Source organism: Oncorhynchus kisutch, linkage group LG23 (assembly GCF_002021735.2).
Source record: "Oncorhynchus kisutch isolate 150728-3 linkage group LG23, Okis_V2, whole genome shotgun sequence".
Lineage (NCBI taxonomy): Eukaryota > Metazoa > Chordata > Actinopteri > Salmoniformes > Salmonidae > Oncorhynchus > Oncorhynchus kisutch.
The window spans coordinates 3,209,262-3,226,016 of record NC_034196.2 but is presented as its reverse complement, the minus strand read 5'-3'; the positions used below and the strand labels follow the sequence as shown (position 1 = coordinate 3,226,016).

Genomic DNA, 16,755 nt, shown 5'->3' with positions numbered 1-16,755 from the left:
CCATCATGAGAACCAGTTTCATAGCGCTGAATGGTTTTTGCGACTGCACTTGAAAGAACTTTCAAAGTTCTTGACATTTTCCAGATTGACTGACCTTCATGTCTTGAAGTAATGATGGACTGTCATTTCTCTTTGCTTATTGCCATATGGACTAGGTCTTCTTCAAAATAGGGCTATCTTCTGTATTCCATCCCTACCTTGTCACAACACAACTGGCTGGCTCAAAGCTGGCATTAAGGCAAAAGGTGTCTACTTTGAAAAATACATTTTTTGATTCAACACTTTTTTTGGTCACAAAATGAGTCCAATGATTTTTTGTAGTTTTGAGGTCTTCACTATTCTACAATGTCTTCACTGTTCTACAATGTAGAAAATAAAAACCCTTGCATGAGTAGGTGTCCAAATATTTGACTGGTACCGTTTTTTTGTAAACTCAGCAAAAAAAGAAACGTCCTCTCACTGTCAACTGTGTTTATTTTCAGCAAACTTAACATGTGTAAATATTATGAACAAGATTCAACAACTGCGACATAAAACTGAACAGGTTCCACAGACATGTGACTAACGTGTCCCTGAACAAAGGGGGGGGGGGGGGGTCAAAATCAAAACTAACAGTCAGTATCTGGTGTGGCCACCAGCTGCATTAAGTACTGCAGTGCATCTCCTGAGGTGATGTATGTATGTATGAATGTATGTATGTAATCATGGTTTTGACTTCACTTTGCCTTAAGTCAATTTAACAATATTTGACCTACTATTAGCAAGGATAACAATGGTGGACAGCAATCCGTGACCTTTACCAGTCAGACTTTTAGCCAGCTAGAGTGGAGGTGGCGGGAGAAAAGGCTAAGGTCATCAGTGCGGTCATCCGTGACCTTTTGAGAAGAAACATTTACATTGCCTTCAGAAAGTATTCATACCCCTTGACTTATTCCACATTTTGTTAGTCTGGATTGAAAATGTATTAAATATAAAATATAAATCTTGCCCATCTACACACAATATCCCATAACGACAAAGTGAAAACATGTTTTTAAAAATGTTCACAAATATATAGAGAATGAAATACAGATATCTAATTCACATAAGTATTCACACCCCTGGGTCAATACTTTGTAGAATAACTTTTGGCGGTTATTACCGATTTGAGTCGTCTAGGGTGTGTCTGTATCAGCTTTTCTCCCGCTCTTCCTTGATGTAGATGGGGAGCAGCAGTGAACAGCAATCTTCAAGTCTTTCCTTTTTCTCAGGAAGACTTCTGTCTGGCTACTCTCCCATAAAGCGCTGTGGAGACTGTTGTCCTTGTGACAGGTTCTCCCATCTCAGCCAAGGATGTAGTTCTGTCAGAGTGATGGGGAGCAGCAGTGAACAGCAATCTTCAAGTCTTTCCTTTTTCTCAGGAAGACTTCTGTCTGGCTACTCTCCTGGGTTCTTGTCACCTCCCTGACCAAGGTCCTTCTTGCCCGGTTGATCAGTTTGGTTGGCCGGCCAGCTCTAGCCACAGTCTGGGTAGATCAATATATCTATATGTTTTCCCCAATAATGGCGACCACTGTGCACTTGGAAGCTTTCAACACTCTATAATTTGTTTTAAAACCTTCCTCAGATATGCCTCATCAATTATATCTCGGAGATCTACGGACAGTTCATTGTACTTCATGCTTTTTGCTCTGACATGCACTGTCAACTGTGGGACCTTAAAGACAGTTTTCTTTTTAAATCATGTCCAATCAATTGAATTGGCCACAGGTGGACTCCAATCAAGTTGTAATGGCATCTCAAAGATGATCAAAGGAAATTGGATGCAGCCGAGCTCAATTTTCAGTGTCATTGCAAAGGGGTATGAATACTTATGTACATGAGGTTTATTTCAAAACATGTTTTCACTTTGTTATTATGGGATACCGTGTGTAGATGGGTGAGTAAAATAAACACCATGTTTTCACGTTGTTATTATGGGTACCGTGCGTTTTGAATTCAGGCTGTGACCCAACAAAATGTGGAGTAAGTCGAGAGGTATGGATACATTCTGAAGGCACAGTAGCCTACACAGTAGAAATTATGAGGTAAAGAAACATAAGACCGCTCGCTCCCATTACTGAGCTAGCTCACTGCATGTTTCTCCTTAAATCAATAACCTACTGGCAGCAGTAATGTTTCATTGACACTTCTTATTAGGAGGCAGAGACTGATCAATAATCCTGCTACCGAGTGGCTCTTACCACAGTATCGGCCAACATTTTCAATTTTTCAAAGGATTCATCATGTTGAATTGGCAGAAACACGTTTGCTCCTTGACACCCAGCAGGTTGTCGCGGTGTGGTCCAAAGCTTTAGACTGACGTCATTGTGTTGTTTTTTTTGTTCCCTCAGGTTAACGAGATGCCCAAGCTGACAGAGCAGCTGGCTGGACCTCTGAGACAGATGCAGGTAAACATTATTCACTCCGCAGCAGAATCTGCACTGTCCTGGTGGTTAGCATAGGTTACAAAGCAGGATCAATATGTGTAGCCCAGGTCAAAAGTAGTGCACTGCATACAGTAGGGAATTACGGTGCCATCTGGGATATGGCCAATTAGTTTAGCGGCAGGCTTTTCTAAATATGATTTAAATAACTTCAATAGGCATGGTAACAAACTCAACACTTTAATTCTGCTTTGTGATGCACCCCTCAGGCCTGGTTTAGTCTGCTTTTCAGATGTGTGGTTTCTAACACTTAGCTCATGCTGTTTGTGAACCAAGGCATACACCGGCATGTTTAACTACACTGCAATGTATGTTTGACTTGGAATCCAACCAACCTATTGTATTGACTTACTGCTGTGTCTGTCTGCTGAAAGATTAGATTGGGTCTCCCTGCCTGTCTTCATGTGAGTGGATGTTTGCTCAAATTGTATAATCAAAGGGCAAGATATGCCACGTACTTTTCATTCATTTTCCCTTTTTTAATTAATTGTTTAAATGTTAGCCTATACCCTATAGCTATGTATTTTGGGACCTGGACGTGTCCCAAATGTAGTGATCTACTTTTGACCAGTATCCATAGGGCTCTGGTCAACATGAGTGCACTATGAAAATAATAGGGTGCCATTTTGCACGCAGCCTATGACTGTCATGGATGTACTAAAACCTGGAATTGGATGTCTGGTTGTCAGGAGTGTGCCAAGCGTGTTGCCAAGGTGTCTGCGGAGGCTAAGCTGGAGGTGGACGAGGACACCTACCTGGACAAGTTCAAGCCTCACCTGATGGACGTGGTTTACACCTGGGCTAACGGCTCCACCTTCGCACAGATCTGCAAGATGACCGACGTCTTTGAAGGTAACTCACCTGGCTAACCTCCCGACGCTCTAATATCTGTCCAGTGCCTATGAAATGGACGGCGCGCTCCAAATGTAGGTTTTCTGTTTCCGTGTGGGGTAGCCCCATACATTTGAGTCATTTAGCAGGTATACCTATCCAGAGCCACTTGCAAGGTAACTCACCTAACACAAGTTCAGAGCCAATCTAATGGACAGCCTTCCAAGTGTTGTTTTTCTGATGGCCAATGTCTCTATCTAGCAGTTGATAACTTTTTATTTGTTTTGCAAACTGGGCATGTTGTAGTACATGGAAGGAGAGCCAGAAGACCGGGTGATGAACTCTCATGTTGAAATATATGGTTTCCTCTGCATTCTGAATTGGCTGTAGGCCTAGTCCTTTATGGCTGGAAAGGTTTCTGTCTTTCTGAGGTACACTTCAGGGAATAACACATTTTTACCTCGTGTATGAGTTGCAATAGGTGATGATGAGAAATAGCTGAAACAGATCCCCCCTAATGCTCTCATTCTCTCTTCAAAGTAACTCTAGAGATAAGACTGGTATTTGGCTCTGTATTTCACCCTGACATGAGCAGGAAAATATGCAACTCCCCTCTTAATTGCGACGCACAAGATCATATTTCAGTTATCAGATCCTTCTGAGATTTTGGCTCTGGATTCCATGTGAAGCTGTGTAAACCGTGGTTGCATTTTTCTAAGGAGGGTTGGGGTTCTGGTCACACATTAATGGTATAGTTCAGATGGAACGGTCTTCGGCCGAATCGTAACTGAATACTCAAACTTTCAGGCAACTCCCCCATTGACAATCTCCCCTGAATTTCCCTAGTTACATACACACACATCCTCTATTGGAATGACTCCAGGCAAACTGCCCCGTGTCTCACTGATCTGTTTTCATACGGATCCCGGTCTCTCTGCTCCGGCTGACCTTCTCTCGTCTGTGTCTCTGTAGGGAGTATCTTCTGCTTGCTAACCCTGTGTCTCTGTAGGGAGTATCTTCTGCTTGCTAACCCTGTGTCTGTGTCTCTGTAGGGAGTATCTTCTGCTTGCTAACCCTGTGTCTCTGTAGGGAGTATCTTCTGCTTGCTAACCCTGTGTCTGTAGGGAGTATCTTCTGCTTGCTAACCCTGTGTCTGTAGGGAGTATCTTCTGCTTGCTAACCCTGTGTCTCTGTAGGGAGTATCTTCTGCTTGCTAACCCTGTGTCTCTGTAGGGAGTATCTTCTGCTTGCTAACCCTGTGTCTCTGTAGGGAGTATCTTCTGCTTGCTAACCCTGTGTCTCTGTAGGGAGTATCTTCTGCTTGCTAACCCTGTGTCTCTGTAGGGAGTATCTTCTGCTTGCTAACCCTGTGTCTGTAGGGAGTATCTTCTGCTTGCTAACCCTGTGTCTGTAGGGAGTATCTTCTGCTTGCTAACCCTGTGTCTCTGTAGGGAGTATCTTCTGCTTGCTAACCCTGTGTCTCTGTAGGGAGTATCTTCTGCTTGCTAACCCTGTGTCTCTGTAGGGAGTATCTTCTGCTTGCTAACCCTGTGTCTCTGTAGGGAGTATCTTCTGCTTGCTAACCCTGTGTCTCTGTAGGGAGTATCATCCGCTGCATGCGTCGCCTGGAGGAGCTGCTCCGTCAGATGTGTCAAGCAGCCAAGGCCATCGGTAACACAGAGCTGGAGAACAAGTTTGCGGAGGGTAAGATCGGCTCTACATCTAGTGGGTGCAGCCTTCAGGCTGACAGAATGCTTGTGTGTGGTCTGTAAGTCTATAGTTTAAACCAATAGTAGGAGAACAAGTCTGCAGAGGGTAACTGCCCCTGATCTTCACATGTTTGCCAGAGTTCAAATGTGGTGTACTACTACCAGGGCTCAGAGAATCGGTTGTGCCTGTGTCCCAAAGTCAAGACATCTCCCCTAGTTAAAATACATTCTGTTACGAAGACACAGCTTACAAAACATCCTTAGCAGTCAATGGAGGCAAACAACATTGTCTGTCAGCTTAATACATACAATCCTAATTCCAACTAGTGCAGTTTTTTGACCCTAGATTGTAGGACTAAGTGGTAGTCAAGCTTGGAGATACTGTATGGTCTACAGCAGTGTACATTGAACAATTTCACTCATATTTCTTTTGTTTTTCATTATAGGTATTACGAAAATCAAGAGGGATATTGTGTTTGCTGCCAGTTTATATCTGTGATTTGATGTATTTTGTGATTGAGTGACCTGTGTTTGTTGGTTTGAGTGTCTGACATCATCCAGACAATGTTAATGTGTTAAGCATAAAATGGCTTATTTTCCTTCCAAAAAGCGCAACATTTGTACATACTTCAACAATTTTAATAAAAGTCTGTATAGTGATTTCTTCTAACATACAGCTGGATAAAACAATGTTTTGTTGTTGCTTCAGGTGAAGATGCATTATATTGGTCTGGATAATACACAGGAAGCTGTAATAGTAGCAGCCCAGCCAAGGCAACATGGGTGGGACAAGCTCAGACAGCTTGGCTCCAGGTCATAGGTCAGGAAAGCACAAAGCAGGGTTACATTCACATGTCTGGTTCATTCCCAGATGGCGCCCTATTCCCTCCATAGTGCACTAGTTTTGACCAGGACCCAATGTAGGGAGTAGGGTACCATTTGAGACGCATAATTTCTTTCCACCCCAGTGGTCCGACCCTTAGTGGGGTATGATGTGCATGCAGTAAACGGTTCCTCTTCTCTATAGCTTAGTTGGGGCTGCTGTCGTAATGGTTTCCGTTAGTGGGCGTCTCTTGCAGGCTGGTGTGGGGAATCTCCACATCCTCCTGGGGCTCCACCCTCTTCTTGAAGAAGTCTGACACTACAAATACCTGCAGGGGACAGACGAGTGTCAGTGGACAGCTTTGGAGGGAAATGGTTGACCTACCTCAGTTCATTTTATTGAAGAGAATGGCTACTTAGTAGGAAGTAAGGCTTTTAAAGTGGGACACGTATAGGTCAGGAGACACCTTTTGACTAAAATACCCCTCTAACCACTGGTCTTGTGCTCTCTGCTACCCAATTTCTATTGTAACAAATAAAGCTGAATTGCCTTAACCAAATGAAGCCGTGTGATTTAACTCACCACCAGTATGGCCACGAGTGCTCCCTGAATAAGGCCAGCCAGGACGTCGCTCCAGTGGTGTTTGTAGTCGGACACACGGGACAGGCCAGTGTAAACGGATGCAGCGATCAGGAAGAACTGGAGTGTTGGTCTCAGGAGTCTAGCCCACTCTGCCTGCAGTCTGGCCTGGATGTATAGCTGGGAGACAGGTGGAAATTAGTTGAGACTTGCCTACTTAGTTTTTTTTAAAGACTTGTTAGTAGTAAAAAAAACACATGTTTGGTCAGTTAAAATGTAATGCTAACTAATTTGACAAATTGCTTTGCTGTCACAAGGACCACAGTGTCTTCTGCATAGCAATGTCACCAGAGCAATTGTAGGTTGAAACCAGTAGTTGACATGCTTTAATCCTCTTGGTTTTCTACTTGAGGTTTGTTTAAGTGCTGGCTACTGTTTGAAAGTGGTCTGATCCATCATTGATGTGCGTGAGCTAGTTTTGCCACTGTGTTCTGGTTGTGTATGTAAAAATCATTCTAATGTTGATGCTGGCAGCTGTGGGATCTTGCTCACTCTAACCGCTCTACATGGCAGCGTCAACTCTTGGATATAAACATACTGCACAGCTGAAACTTCCAAAGTAGTATTTAACCAATCAACCTTCGTCTGCTGGTTTTACTAGGCCTAAAACTTAGTTTAAATGTCTTAATTCCATATACAGTTAAGTGAGAAATGATCAAAGCAAGTAATATAATAACCTAATGTTCAATTTACAGCCATTTCCACCAAAGGTGACTGCTTATAATGATGTAATACAGTTTCCAAATCAGTGTACATGGTTGAGTTACGGCCTTTCTGGACCATTTTGTTCAATGGGACAAAAATCAGCAGTTCTGAATGGGTGTGTCTATTCATGAATGGAAAACAAACTGCGACACTTCTTAAAATAGACTGGACTTGTCTCTCTCTGTTCTTGAACTTTAGAACTGCTGTTTGGTCTTAACTCTCATTTGCTGCAGCGATTGTCAGGACTTCGGCATACTGTAGAAAGGGTGTATTGTGTTCAGCATTAATGTAACCCCGAGTCCTGCCTAAGATAAACCAAAGGGACCCTCGTGTTCTGTGAGTCAGAGACCCAGCTCACTAAAATACACTACTTTGTTGTCCATCCATAGCAACTGTACACCCCAGTGAAGATCAACACAGTGGATATTTTGCTTGAGGTGAATTCAGTTCTCTATCAATCTGACCCATGTACTACTTTAAGTATATTGGACAACAATCTAAATGCAACCTGTAGGTCCCATGTTTCATGAGCTGAAATAAAATATCCCAGAAATGTTTCTTTACCCAAAGCTTATTTTGCGCATTTGTCCTTTGCCAATATAATGAATCCACCTGACAGGTGTGGCATATCAAGAAGCTCATTACAAAGCCACTCAATTGTGTAGTTTTGTTACAATGCGATGTCTCAAGTTATGTGGGGGCATGCTGCTTCCAACATTGTTTTAGAGAATTTGGCAGTACGTCTACCTGCGGGGTCATCTGAGACCAGCCACCCGATGAAACTGAGTATTTCTGTATGTGGTAAAACTCATTCTGATTGGGTAGGCTTATGCCCAGTCATGTGAAATCCATAGACTAGGGCCTAATAAATATTTCCTTATGAACTAACTCATTAAAATTGTTGCATTTGTGAGTTTATACTGAACAGATATCAGTTGGTCTAATGTTAATCTGATTTACTTGCCGGCGTATATCCGATTCATGGTATTTTTGCTGCATTTCAAGTATTAAATATTCATATAGAACACGTCCAATGACGTACTGTAAACTATTAAATGAATTGATACATTTGAGCTGGGACGATAAACCAAAAATAATCGACACTGGACATTTTTCTGACATTCATTACAATAACAGGTAGGGCCCTACGAGAGAGATGTCATGTTTGAAAAGTTCTAATGTTGATGGCTGCCGTTAGTTGTAGTTAAGGGTAAACAACTGGTGCACATTGTTTAATTTATCCTTATCACCCAGCTCTATGATACATGAGTGCACACAGGAAACCCCATAGATCATACTTACTGCCAGGAACAGCATGCAGTACATGGAGAAGGAGGAGTGGCCGGAGTAGAAGGACAGCCTGCAACATAACACAATGGCATCATGGGATGGCTGTGTGCACTGGGGGGGGGGGGGGGGGGAACACATTCACCCACTTCAAATCAGCTCAGTGTTAGTGATAAATCCCTATTCTGTTGAACAACAGAAGCACACACTGGCAAAACTGACACACCCCTTTCTGGGTAATAGAGTTGGGGAGGGATGTCCGCTGACGTCTGTTATTGGGGGGGGGTTGAGACAGCATCAGATGCCCTGGGCGGGCGGTTAGAGGGCCGCTACCCTAGCCCACTTATCCGGCCGCCTTTAGTGTCTTCCTGTTTGCTTAAGCAGCGCTGCCCAGCGGAGGCATCCGCCCGTCCAGCAAATGACCGATAAACAGTGGGGATAACTGCAGGCCCACAGACAACGCCCTGGAGCCTGGCACCAAAGTGGACACTAGTTATTGTTGGGAGAAAGCCTGACCATACTGACCGAAAAAGTCCACAGTACTGTAACATAATCCACCAGCCTAATGTCATAATAGAGAGCTGTATACAGCTTCTCTAGTGGTAATGGCTGAAAAGAGGTTAAGACATCACACAGAGAGAGCCAAGAGAGCTCTACCTCAAATCTCTTTATCAACCATGTGAGGACAGTACAGCAATGAGGGAAGACTGATATGTTCAACCCACAGGACCCAAAACCCCCCCTGTAAACCATTACAGTGCCTTGCGAAAGTATTCGGCCCCCTTGAACTTTGCGATCTTTTGCCACATTTCAGGCTTCAAACATAAAGATATAAAACTGTATTTTTTTGTGAAGAATCAACAAGTGGGACACAATCATGAAGTGGAACGACATTTATTGGATATTTCAAACTTTTTTAACAAATCAAAAACTGAAAAATTGGGTGTGCTAAATTATTCAGCCCCCTTAAGTTAATACTTTGTTGCGCCACCTTTTGCTGCGATTACAGCTGTAAGTCGCTTGGGGTATGTCTATCAGTTTTGCACATCGAGAGACTGAAATTTTTTCCCATTCCTCCTTGCAAAACAGCTCGAGCTCAGTGAGGTTGGATGGAGAGCATTTGTGAACAGCAGTTTTCAGTTCTTTCCACAGATTCTCGATTGGATTCAGGTCTGGACTTTGACTTGGCCATTCTAACACCTGGATATGTTTATTTTTGAACCATTCCATTGTAGATTTTGCTTTATGTTTTGGTTCATTGTCTTGTTGGAAGACAAATCTCCATCCCAGTCTCAGGTCTTTTGCAGACTCCATCAGGTTTTCTTCTAGAATGGTCCTGTATTTGGCTCCATCCATCTTCCCATCAATTTTAACCATCTACCCCGTCCCTGCTGAAGAAAAGCAGGCCCAAACCATGATGCTGCCACCACCATGTTTGACAGTGGGGATGGTGTTCAGGGTGATGAGCTGTGTTGCTTTTACGCCAAACATAACGTTTTGCATTGTTGCCAAAAAGTTCAATTTTGGTTTCATCTGACCAGAGCACCTTCTTCCACATGTTTGGTGTGTCTCCCAGGTGGCTTGTGGCAAACTTTAAACGACCCTTTTTATGGATATCTTTAAGAAATGGCTTTCTTCTTGCCACTCTTCCATAAAGGCCAGATTTGTGCAATATACGACTGATTGTTGTCCTATGGACAGAGTCTCCCACCTCAGCTGTAGATCTCTGCAGTTCATCCAGAGTGATCATGGGCCTCTTGGCTGCATCTCTGATCAGTCTTCTCCTTGTATGAGCTGAAAGTTTAGAGGGACGGCCAGGTCTTGGTAGATTTGCAGTGGTCTGATACTCCTTCCATTTCAATATTATCGCTTGCACAGTGCTCCTTGGGATGTTTAAAGCTTGGGAAATCTTTTTGTATCTAAATCCGGCTTTAAACTTCTTCACAACAGTATCTCGGACCTGCCTGGTGTGTTCCTTGTTCTTCATGATGCTCTCTGCGCTTTTAACGGACCTCTGAGACTATCACAGTGCAGGTGCATTTATACGGAGACTTGATTACACACAGGTGGATTGTATTTATCATCATTAGTCATTTAGGTCAACATTGGATCATTCAGAGATCCTCACTGAACTTCTGGAGAGAGTTTGCTGCACTGAAAGTAAAGGGGCTGAATAATTTTGCACGCCCAATTTTTCAGTTTTTGATTTGTTAATTTTTTGGGAAATATCCAATAAATGTCGTTCCACTTCATGATTGTGTCCCACTTGTTGATTCTTCACAAAAAAATTGTTTTATATCTTCTTTTGAAGCCTGAAATGTGGCAAAAGGTTGCAAAGTTCAAGAGGGCCGAATACTTTCGCACGGCACTGTATATAGCGGATTAACGTTGATTCACTATGGGAGGTTTCCAAGTGTAAGGCACTTGGGACACACAAGCCGAGGTTCTGACCGACAGCGGGCCTCATTTCCCTGAGAGAAAGGCTCACGTTGCAGAAAGAGGAACTGGGGAGTTGATCTGACCTGCTCTCATCACTCGATCCACCAGGCAGTTATTTGTTCTATTAATGACTACCATCCCAAAGAAAAACACCCAGAACCGGGCCCTCGACCGGGGAAGAGCTGCCATGGGAGACCAGAGCAACACCCAGGTAAATATGACCTGGGCCCACCCAGGGATCATGGTAGAGATTAGTCGTCGTCTCTGTATGGGGTATACTCAGGTTTCTAAGGTAACACGGGAGAGGCTTACCACATGAGGTAATGATACACCACAGCCAAAGTGTATAGTCTGTATAGAGACAGCCTTGCGAACTACCCACCACTGCCAATAACTGGTATGACTGAGGATGGGACAAAATCTAAATAAAGACAGACTTCCTCTCCTTTGCTGCTGGGTTGTTGGCCTCCTCCACGTTTCCTGATGTACTGGCCTGTCTCCTGGTAGCGCCTCCATCTGTCTGTTTTCAAGTAGATGAAAAAGGATGTTCTAATCTTGTCAGATTGAAATTTAGAGTGACTCTTTCACAGAATTTGGTTAGTGCCCATCTTATCTGATACTGGTAATTATAACCTTGGTCTCCGTGGTGATAACGAGTATTGCTTGGAGGCCAGCTTTCAGTGAAAGCTCAGAGAATCAGAATTCGTATGGAACTTCTAAACTCAGACCCACAAAACTGGATCTATTGACCTGGAAAGACCCATTTACCCAAAGGCAAATCGAGGTAAAACCATGGTTCCTAGTCCATTGCAATTAGGTCTTAAAGCAACCCCAGGTGTCCCAGTACAATGTAGGAGCTAGAGACAGGCAATAGACCAACTTCTGTTTATTCCAGTTAGGCCTCGACTCCCACTGTTATTTGTGGAATTGCAAAACATTGTAAAGGTTAAAGTACAGAGAGAGCTCTAGCTGAAGTCATTTCCCCCTGATAAGCAGCCAGCCTAGTTGTCAGTGTCAGACACATCCCCTAAGTGAGTCTTTATAGGCGATTTCCAGCTGAGCAGTTGTTCAACTGGGCACAGCCTGAATCCAAAATGGCTACCATTTTCCCTATATAGTGCCCTATTGCTATGGGCTCTGGTCAAAAGTAGTGCAGTAAATAGGGAGCCATTTGGAACACAAGAGAAACTTCAAAGTGTGGACTTGCTTACTCAACAATGATCTCATGGTCAGCACTCAGAACCATAGAAATATAATATATTGGACTCTATTTCTAGGAACAGAACATAATCAGCAATAAAGTAGGAGATATTCTATTTCAGTGGCAGTATGATATAATTGAGTCAGAAGATTTGTAACAATGCAATGCTGTACGGGAGGTGTGAAGCAATTGCGGATCCTCCGCGAGCTCTGTACCGCATCGCTGTGCGCCTCCCAAATGTACCAATGCGGAGGGCTGCGTATCCCTCCGCATTGACATGATTTATTGCTGATTATGTTCTGTTCCTAGAAATAGAATCCAATATACACTGCTCAAAAAAATAAAGGGAACACTGAAATAACACATCTTAGATCTGAATGAATGAAATATTCTTATTAAATACTTTTTTCTTTACATAGTTGAATGTGCTGACAACAAAATTGATCAATGGAAATCAAATTTATCAACCCATGGAGGTCTGGATTTGGAGTCACACTCAAAATTAAAGTGGAAGACCACACTACAGGCTGATCCAACTTTGATGTAATGTCCTTAAAACAAGTCAAAATGAGGCTCAGTAGTGTGTGTGGCCTCCAGGTGCCTGTATGACCTCCCTACAACGCCTGGGCATGCTCCTGATGAGGTGGCGGGTGGTCTCCTGAGGGATCTCCTCCCAGACCTGGACTAAAGCATCCGCCAACTCCTGGACAGTCTGTGGTGCAACGTGGCGTTGGTGGATGGAGCGATACATGATGTCCCAGATGTGCTCAATTGGATTCAGATATGGGGAACGGGCGGGCCAGTCCATAGCATCAATGCCTTCCTCTTGCAGGAACTGCTGACACACTCCAGCCACATGAGGTCTAGCATTGTCTTGCATTAGGAGGAACCCAGGGCCAACCGCACCAGCATATGGTCTCACAAGGGGTCTGAGGATCTCATCTCGGTACCTAATGGCAGTCAGGCTACCTCTGGCGAGCACATGGAGGGCTGTGCGGCCCCCCAAAGAAATGCCACCCCACACCATGACTGACCCAACTTCTCCATGGCATCTCCAGACTCTGTCACGTCTGTCACATACTCAGTGTGAACCTGCTTTCATCTGTGAAGAGCACAGGGCGCCAGTGGTGAATTTGCCAATCTTTGTGTTCTCTGGCAAATGCCAAACGTCCTCCACGGTGTTGGGCTGTAAGCACAACCCCCACCTGTGGACATTGGTATGAGGGCCCGCCCTCATGAAGTCTGTTTCTGACCGTTTGAGCAGACACATGCACATTTGTGGCCTGCTGGAGGTCATTTTGCAGGGCTCTGGCAGTGCTCCTCCTTGCACAAAGGCGGAGGTAGCGGTCCTGCTGCTGGGTTGTTGGCCTCCTCCACGTTTCCTGATGTACTGGCCTGTCTCCTGGTAGCGCCTCCATGCTCTGGACACTACGCTGACAGACACAGCAAACCTTCTTGCCACAGCTCGCATTGATGTGCCATCCTGGCTGAGCTGCACTACCTGAGCCACTTGTGTGGGTTGTAGACTCATGCTACCACTAGAGTGAAAGCACCGCCAGCATTCAAAAGTGACCAAAACATCAGCCAGGAAGCATAGGAACTGAGAAGTGGTCTGTGGTCCCCACCTGCAGAACCACTCCTTTATTGGGGGTGTCTTGCTAATTGCCTATCATTTCCACCTGTTGTCTATTCCATTTGCACAACAGCATGTGAAATTTGTCAATCAGTGTTGCAGTTTGATTTCACAGAAGTGTGATTGACTTGGAGTTAGTGTTGTTTAAGTGTTCCCTTTATTTTTTTGAGCAGTGTATTATATTTCTATTGTTCCGAGATGCTGAGTGATGAGATCATTGTTGAGTAAGGCAAGCCCACACTTGGTTTTTGTGTGTCCCAAATGGCTCCCTATATACTGCACTACTTTTGACCAGAGCCCATAGCAAAAGTACTGGGACACCTGCAGTACATCCTGTATAAACACGAACTTCCTTGACAAAAGGCTATCCAACAAGTTCAAAGTAAACATTTTATGATACCTCGTGTAGGGATTTCAACAACACAAAAATTAGTTTGAACTCCTGGAAAGAGATCGGGGAGGTAGATGCGATAAAGAGGTTAATGTCCGTGGAGGACAGAAGGATGCTGGCGCACTTTCAACAAATCTGATCTAACAAAGTGTTGTTATTTTTGGTCAAATCTGTCATGGTTGATGTATTGTAACAGGCCCACAATGTGGTTACTAAAATTCAATCTGGATATATTTTGCTGCGTAACATTTAGAAGTTGTCCCTTTTCAGGTTTCGAAAAAGTGACTGCTAAATGCTAATTCCCATTCGTACAAGCTGGTAGAACAGCTAGCATACAGAAATCGATGGTGGTATTCAAAGTAGTTTTTAACTATAAGGCAGTTGATTGATGATGACATGAACATGTATTGGGGGCTGGCATCCATTCAAGTATTATACTCAGATTTTTACCTCAACATAGTGTGTGTAATACACATATAAACAATAGCCTAGATGTAGGCACATTTTGGGATGGAGATGCAGGTGGGAAAACTGCGCAGTCTTTTTACTTCATGCTAATTTGGCTGATCTATGTCAAGCACCGGGGAAACATACTCCCAACATCTCAGAAGAGGTAAGGTATTGTCTAATTTGGCTGATCTATGTCAAGCACCGGGGAAACATACTCCCAACATCTCAGAAGAGGTAAGGTATTGTCTAATTTGGCTGATCTATGTCAAACACCGGGGAAACATACTCCCAACATCTCAGAAGAGGTAAGGTATTGTCTAATTTGGCTGATCTATGTCAAGCACCGGGGAAACATACTCCCAACATCTCAGAAGAGGTAAGGTATTGTCTTTTCACTTACCCAGTTGCTTGTAATTAGTTGGATGGCTATAGAGATTAGCCCTGAATCACTACGAGTGGTGCGGCGTAGACCAATTTATTGGATGCCCATGACAGCTACCCAAAGCGCAAGAAGTATGAATGCTCCGACTTCTGTGGAGGCTGCATTCACAGTAAATGCTGTACAGACACTGCATATGTCGGATTGACCATGTAAAGCCTTTTAGGCATAAAAATGGAAGCTCCACCACTTTACTGCCTATACCTTTCCAGACTCAGATATGCCTAAATCCCACCCTATCTGTAAACACTGAAGGGCTAGGATGGGGGAAGTGGTAGGGAGAAAAATTCAGCCCAGCTGTCAGTTTCCTCTCAACAACACCCACCTGGCCTCGTTGACCATGTGCGTATCCCCGGTGCAGGTGAAGTCCTCAATGTAGGCGCCTGCCGTGCAGTTGATCAGCTTCCAGTCGGGCTTGCACACGTCCAGGAAGTGAGGTCGCAGCCGACCAATCGAATACTTGGCGATGTCAGTGAGCGATTGGCTCATGGCAGCCCCGAACACGAAGGTGCCGATGGCTTTGTAAACACTGCCCACATACATGTTGCTGAAAGAGGACTTTGATTTGATGCGCTTTAGATAGACTGAAAGGCACTCTCCAAAGACCATCTGTGAGGAAGGGAGGAGAGGAAGTAGAGGTTAGATCATACTCATCCCTTACAGCTTAGATTTACAAGTATTCAAGTCAAAAGTCACAATTTACAGGTATTTTTTTAGAAGAATGTCCATCTGAGTGAATATATTATAAAGGCCTAACAAGGATGTCCACGGAGAAACATGTCTAAAGTCAAATAAGTAAAGGCCTTTTTAAAAAGGGGAAATTATCCCAATGCAGATTGAGACCATTGTTGAGAGCAACAAATGTGTCAGGTAAACATTGTGGGCGGTTGGTGAAGTGGTTCTTTTTAAATGTCAAATAAATAATGTGACAACTTTGACTCACACCTCTCTACCACACTGACAATGGACCTACTACTGTACTCTACTCTCAAGGAGGTGGGCGTTGACCTGATAACAGTTGACTGTTCCACCCGTTTAAACCTCAAGGGTAATTACCACCATGACACAGATACCATCAAGTCATAACCTGAAAGCCTTTGTGAGTGAAGGAATGGTGGAGGAACTGTCTTGAGGATAGAGGGAGTCACCAACTTTCATTCATGACCTGTAAATGAGTAACAACCTGTGTGAGGGTTTCTACTTGCTGAGTATAATTACACTGGCTGACTGGAAATGTATGTGGACCATGTGAACCGTCTATTCCCGTCAATTATAATGCAGCATGTGTCTGCATGTCAATTTAATGGAACTAAAAAGGCTTTTTGATTTCGAATGCTGCAAAAGAAGGACTTGATAAGAGCCACAACAAGGCTGAGTGCCTCATTTTACCGGTATCTATCTGGCCCATATTCACAAAGTCTCAGAGTTAGGACTGATGATAGGATCAGTTGTCTTTTAGACAGGGGTTCCCAAATCTTTTCACTCGGGGGCCTCCCTTCCAGCATTGGTGAACATCCAGCGCGCCATGTCTATTTCTACGGGCCTAAATATTGTTCATGACAGAAACTTCACACCCCTCTTGTTGGTGTAGAGAATTTTGCAGGTTTAAAGCTCATTTCCTGCAATTCTACACATTTTGTCATGGAGTGCAAAGAAAATGTTGCAGTTTTAAAGCACATTTTCTTGCAATTCTATACATTTTGCCATGTCTAATGTGTATTCATGTGACACTTGAGTGACAAA

The 16,755-nt window shown here is 43.7% G+C and overlaps 2 protein-coding genes across 3 annotated transcripts in view; one reads left to right on the top strand and one right to left on the bottom strand.

Annotated features, from left to right (window-relative positions):
- Positions 1-6,382, top strand: part of LOC109868275 (exosome RNA helicase MTR4) — a 54,395-nt gene extending 48,013 nt beyond the window's left edge. The window contains exons 23-26 of the mRNA XM_031803371.1: positions 2,373-2,429; positions 3,155-3,317; positions 4,896-5,000; positions 5,452-6,382. Of these exons, the coding sequence (XP_031659231.1) occupies positions 2,373-2,429; positions 3,155-3,317; positions 4,896-5,000; positions 5,452-5,504 (378 nt within the window). The 3' untranslated portion in view covers positions 5,505-6,382. The remainder of the gene's footprint in view (positions 1-2,372; positions 2,430-3,154; positions 3,318-4,895; positions 5,001-5,451) is intronic.
- LOC109868273 (phospholipid phosphatase 1) overlaps positions 5,576-16,755 on the bottom strand; it is a 38,135-nt gene continuing 26,955 nt past the window's right edge. For both annotated transcript variants that reach the window (XM_020457711.2, XM_020457712.2), the window contains exons 3-6: positions 15,338-15,621; positions 8,475-8,532; positions 6,411-6,587; positions 5,576-6,156 (exon numbers count right to left, since the gene is read on the bottom strand). In XM_020457711.2, the coding sequence (XP_020313300.1) occupies positions 6,034-6,156; positions 6,411-6,587; positions 8,475-8,532; positions 15,338-15,621 (642 nt within the window). In that variant the 3' untranslated portion in view covers positions 5,576-6,033. The remainder of the gene's footprint in view (positions 6,157-6,410; positions 6,588-8,474; positions 8,533-15,337; positions 15,622-16,755) is intronic.